This window comes from Henckelia pumila, chromosome 2, assembly GCF_033568475.1.
Source record: "Henckelia pumila isolate YLH828 chromosome 2, ASM3356847v2, whole genome shotgun sequence".
Taxonomy (NCBI): domain Eukaryota; kingdom Viridiplantae; phylum Streptophyta; class Magnoliopsida; order Lamiales; family Gesneriaceae; genus Henckelia; species Henckelia pumila.
Window position 1 is genome coordinate 22,760,317 of NC_133121.1, and position 6,000 is coordinate 22,766,316.

Below are 6,000 nucleotides of genomic sequence, written 5' to 3' on the forward strand. Positions count from 1 at the left end.
CATTTTTTAATTTTAAAAAGGCACGAGCTAGAATTTCTTGGGTTGGGTTCAGGGGCTCATACTTCTGTTAAAAATTTTTTTAAAAAAATATTTTCAAAATTTATTTAAATATCTCACGGTTTTTTTTTAAAATAAAAACACTTTTATATTGCTATAAAGTAGTGTTTGAAAATGCTTAAAAATAATTATAATTATGATTTTTTCTTACAAAACTATCTGAGTGTTTTTTTAAAGTTTTTAAGTATAATTTTTGTATCTTATTCATACTCATCATTAAGTGTTTTTATTTTTAGTTTTTTTTAAAAAAGACAAAAACACTTTCAATACTTGGACAAATATTGAAAAGTGTTTTTGTTTTTTAAAAATTATATATAGAAACAAAAGCCCGAAAACAAAAAACCCTCTAGCTTATAAAAATTATTTTTGTAAGTGTTTTTTTGAAAAAAAATTAGTTTGATATAACAAATAATATTTCTTCAACAAAATGAATTCATATCAATACCATTTCCGTGCTAATATATTGACTTAATTTTCAGTTACAATTTCATTTATCAAATATAAAATAATTTTATATAGATATATTTTGGGCACATACAAATACGAATAAATAAAAGTATGAGTTTTTGTGAATAATTAAGAGTAACAAGGATATGTGTCAAAAAAAAAGAGTAATAAGGATATTATCATAAAAAAAGAGTAATAAGGATATTCGAACATTAAATAAACTGATATATCTCAATAAAGTTATCTTCTTGGACGAGCTGACGAAACTTCTCCAACAAAAAATGAATTGTTGCTGGCCTGAAACTACGAACAAGAGTGTAAAGGGGGGCCGGAAGGTGTTTTGGCGTATCCCCTCCGACGCTCAAGTCAGATGCTAGGATAGCGAAATATAGCGAGTGGTGTGTGCACTCAAGTGAAAATTAGGATCCAAATAATGAAAGTAAATCTGGTATTTATAGGAGATGGCTCCAAATCTTACGTTTATCTTCTCATCAGGAACCCAAGAATCCCGGGATCACGATCCCAAATATATAGGCGAAGATCTCGTCTGAATCTTATTTGACAAAGAAAATATTGACATGTACATTTTATCCGAGCTGAAATGCCATCACTAGGACTCTATATTGCTGCTCTCCATGGAGTCGTATGAGTGAGCTATTGTTGAACCCCTGAACTCACCCTAAACGATGATCCTAACATCTTAGCTAGCTTACCAATAGCTCCTCCTGAGCTATTGGGAGAGCTTGGCCGATCTCTCGAGCTCCCGAGGCCGAGCTCCCGACCCGAGCTGAGATCTATGGTGGGGGATCTTGGCCGAGCTCCCGACCCGAGCTGAGAACCATGGTGGGGGAGCTTGGCCAAGCTCCCGAGCTCCCGACCCGACCTGAGAACTATGGTGGGGGAGCTTGGCCGAGCTACCGACCCGAGCTGAGAACCATGGTGGGGGAGCTTGGCCGAGCTCCCGACCCGAGCTGAGCCCTATGGTGGGGGAGCTTGGCCGAGCTCCCGAACCGAGCTGGGAACCATGGTGGGGAAGCTTGGCCTAGCTCTCGACCCAGTCCTAGTTTGATTAGGGATGATCTTTTATCTTAGGGTCATCGATGAGCTGAGGTGGTTTCCTCCTCCGGGTATCACAAGTCCCCCCCCCCCCCCCCCCCCCCCCAAAATTCGAACTGAGGTCAAAGACTCGAAATTCGTTTTGGAGATGACCCTAAGCGAAGGCCGAGCTGAGGTGCCCCGCCAAGCCCAGCTGTCATTTTGACAAGTACTATGCAACGGTAACTTTTAGAATTCCAGAGAATCTGAGCCGTCCATCTGTCCTAAAATCAACGGCCTGAATTGATATGAGTTTTCTATAAATAGGCTTCGCTGTAAAAAAATTTTCACTTTTGCTTTTGCTCCCCTTGCATATTTTCTCTCTCTATCTTTTACTCCCGAGCTTTCCTCAATCTCTTACTACCCTTTCCTCCCCTCTTTCCGAGTTTCCTACGTAAGTTGGTACTTATCTTATTTTAATGGCTTCTCACCCCCCTCATGCTGAGAGCTCGGATGAGGTGTTTGCTGAGGTGGATCGTTATGATTCTCTTGAAATCACCTCAGCAGGAGAGCCTAAGGGCAAGGACCCTGCTCCCGCATCGGCCTCGGCTAGGGATGATGACCTGGGCAATGACCTCGAGGCCCCCGTGGTACCGTGGTATGAGCTGTACCTCTTTGAGCTAGACGCTTCGGATGAGGAGAAAATAAGAGCTCTATCCCACGCTCTCGAGGACTAGAAGTTCATCATCCCTGACCTGGATGACCGAGCTGACCAGCCCCCGATGGGCTATTACACATTTTATATAGATCAGCTGGAAGTCGGGCTGAGGTTTCCCCTCCCTCTGATCTTTCAACAGCTTAGCCGCTATTATGAGCTCCACTTAGGGCAGTTCACCCCTAACTATTTCCGAACTCTCTGCAGCTTCATAGTTCTTTTTAAGACCTTAGGCTTTGAAGTGAGTTGTTTCACCATCTGTAATTTTTTACTCCCCAAACGTTCTGAGGAGGGCCCTTTTTATTTTTCATGTCGACCCAATTGCAAATTTTTCAAGGGTTCTCTCAGTTCCAACAAAAATTGGAAGAGATCTTTCTTTTTTGTTCACCCCACGGATGATTGGGATATATGCTCCCGATGGAGGGACACTCTTCCCCTCTTGCATGTTCCCGCCCCGGGCTTCCGACAGGGGGAACTGTTCACAGGATACCAAAGGGCCATAGGGAGAAGGTGAGGTATAGCCCTTCCCCCGGCCTTGCTCCAATTTATTGTTATTATTATCATTTAACTGAACTTCCCCCCTCTTTACCCAGAAAAAAAAAGTCATGGACGCTGCCATGAAGAAACTTTTTGAGAAGAAGAAGGCAGTTGCCCCGTCAGGAGGCAAGGATGAAGGGAGCTCAGCCAAATCAAAAGCCCCTTTGCCCCAAGCTGCTGCCATATCTGAGCCCTCAACGGCCCCTGCTAAGGGTTCAAAAAGGCATGCTACATCGAGTCCCTCCCCGAGGTGGTGGATCTGGAGTCTGGGAAGTCTAGCATTCCTGAGGTGGTTCCCCTGAGGCAGGTCAGGTCAGAGAAACCCCAAACTCTCGAGGTGCGGTGTCGATCCAACTTCTTTGACATGTACCATGATGAGCTCCGGATCGTGGGAGTGGGCCCGACTCCAAAATCTGGCTCAGTACTCCGTGATATGATTTCTCAAGCCGATGCTGATTTTGTTAAAAGCCTTGGATGGCTTGAGCTCCTGCAGCATTCGAACACTGCTTCTGCTGAGGTGATCTAGATTTTACTTACTTTATGCTCAGCACTTTTACATTCAGCCCCTAACCATGTTTAATTGATCTTTTTTCTATGTTAGGCTGCTGGCCTAAATGCCGAGGTGTCTCTCCGAGCCTCCATTGCTCGAAAACAACTCATTAAGGACACCTGTGGTTATGAAGCTCTCGTTGCTGAGCTGAACCAGAAGATAGAGGACCTTAACCTGGCTTATGACAAGGAAGTGGCCAATCTCCGAGATTAGATGGAGAAGATGCGGATGGGATTCCAAACGGAGAGGCTGAATCACAAAAATGACCTTCGGATATCTGAGGTTCAAAAGGAGGCTCTGCAGGGAGAGCTCAAGGGATCTCAGGATCAGCTCGGCCAAGCCACCCAGGAACTAGAGGGAGCTCGAGCCAAGATAGCAAAAGGAATAGAGGGCTTCAAGGCGGCCTTCGTGGAATCAGAGGAGTTCATGGACACAATTGCTGAAAAAGCCTATGGCTATCTGGCTATAGGTTTTGAAGGATGCACTAAGCAGTTCCAGGAGGCCGGCTGCCCTCTTAAAGGGATTCCTTTTGACTTTCAGAATATGGAGAAGTATGCCCTGGGCTCGGCCACAGGCGAGGAGGATAAGGAGGGGGAGGGGGGAAATGAAAACAATTAAATTTTGTGTATCTGTTGGTGTGAACACGCATTTTTTTAATGAATGTTCTTATTTTCCCTTCGTAACCACATCCGAGCTAACCCGATGAGGTAGAATGAATGTTGAAATAATTTCAACACCCAAAGGCGAGCTCAGCTCACCGAAGGGAGCATGATAAACTTAAAATAAACCATCACCTGAAGATGAGCTGATATCCCTGAGAGGAGGCATCGTAAATACTTTAAAAATACACCACTCGAAGGTGATCTGAGCTCCTTGAAGAAGGCATCATAAATACTGGAAATAATTCTAACACCCAAAGATGAGCTGAGCTCCCCGAGGGAGGCATAATAAGTACTGGGAATAATTCTAACACCCGAAGGTGAGCTGAGCTCCTCGAGGGAGGCATAATAAGTACTGAGAATAATTCTAACACCTGAAGGTGAGCTGAGCTCCCCGTGGGAGGCATAATAAGTACTTGGGATAATTCTAACACCCGAAGGTGAGCTGAGCTCCACTTCAATGGCCGAGCTGAGCTTCCCTAGCCGAGCTGGGCTCCAGAAGCCAAGCTGCTTACTATACCAAGATAGCTATGCCGAGCTCCCAAAATCCCATGGCCGAGCTCCCAACCTAACATGGGAAATATAGTGAGGGGTCATGGCCGATATCCCGAGCTCCCGAGCTGAACTGGTCTTAATAAGGGGCCAAAATTGCATGACTAAAGTGATGAGCTGAACTGGTCTTAATCAGGGGCCAAAGTGGCGTGACTAAGACGATGAAGCGAACCAAAGTCAGGGGCCTAAGAGGCGTGACTAAGGTAGTGAGCTGAACTGGTCTTAATCAGGGGCCAAAGTGGCGTGACTAAGGTAGTGAGCTGAACCAAAGTTAGGGGCCTAAGAGGTGTGACTAAGGTAGTGAGCTGAACCAAAGTCAGGGGCCTAAGAGGCGTGAATAAAGTAGTGAGCTGAACCAAAGTCAGTGGCCTAAGAGGCGTGACTAAGGTAGTGAGCTGAGGCATGTTTATATCAATATTCCTGAAAAAAAATATCTACTTGTAGATAAAAGTAGAATGTAGCTTGCATGAATTACAACTTAAAGGAAAATTGTACTTGCAACATCTTAAGAATAATATTTGCGTAAATTATAAGCACTCCAAGGTCTCTTCAGCATCTTCCCCTTTGAATCCTCCAAGTAGTAAGCATCCGAGCTGAGCCTCATCACCATCTTGTATGGTCCTTCCCACTTAGGATCCAGCTTCCCCACAGTCACGTCCTGAACTCTTTTGAGCACCAAATCCCCCACTTGAAATCCTTTCCTGCGCACTCGACGATTATAAGACCGAGCTATCCTGTTTTTGTACGCCTCCATTCTGATGGAATCAGCTTCTCTCTTCTCCTCCACAAAGTCTAAGTCCTCCATCCTCTTTTCTCCATTTTTGTCATCATAAAAAATAACCCGAGCTGACTCTTCTCCAATCTCTGTTGGTAAGACGGCTTCATTACCATACACCAGACTAAAAGGAGTTTCTCCGGTCCCAATTCGGGGTGTGGTACGGTATGACCATAGAGAACTAAGGAGCTCCTCCACCCAATTTCCTTGGGTTTTCCCAAGCAAGCTTTCAAGCTTGATACTAAAGATCGGTTAGTCACTTCTACCTGACCATTGCTTTGGGGATAATGGACAGAGGTGAAGTGTTGTTGGATCTTCATCTCTTTACACCATGATTGCACCCGATCTCCTTGAAATTACCTCCCATTATCATAAATGAGCTTCCGAGGTACTCCAAATCTACACACTATATTCTTCCATAAAAACTTTAAGACCTATCCCTCCGTAATGCGAGCCAGGGCTTCCGCCTCCACCCACTTTGAGAAGTAATCAATAGCAACCAACAAGAACTTCTTATGAGCCGGGGCTGGAGGAAAAGGACCTACAATATCAATTCCCCATTGGTCAAAGGGACATTAAGCCACTATCCCTTTCATAAATGCTGCTGGCTGGTGCTGGAGTCTGCTATGCCATTGACAACTGTCACAAGAGGTCACCAAGGCTAGATCATCTT

At 44.6% G+C, this 6,000-nt stretch overlaps 1 protein-coding gene across 1 annotated transcript; it reads right to left on the reverse strand.

The window, feature by feature from the left end:
* Positions 1 to 5,057: 5,057 nt before the first annotated feature.
* LOC140877362 (uncharacterized) lies at positions 5,058 to 5,694 on the reverse strand. The gene is made up of 2 exons (XM_073280898.1): positions 5,688 to 5,694; positions 5,058 to 5,533 (listed from the first exon to the last, which is right to left on the reverse strand). Exons 1-2 carry the CDS (start codon positions 5,692 to 5,694, stop codon positions 5,058 to 5,060), a joined length of 483 nt encoding a protein of 160 aa, XP_073136999.1.
* Between the last annotated feature and the right edge of the window lie 306 nt (positions 5,695 to 6,000).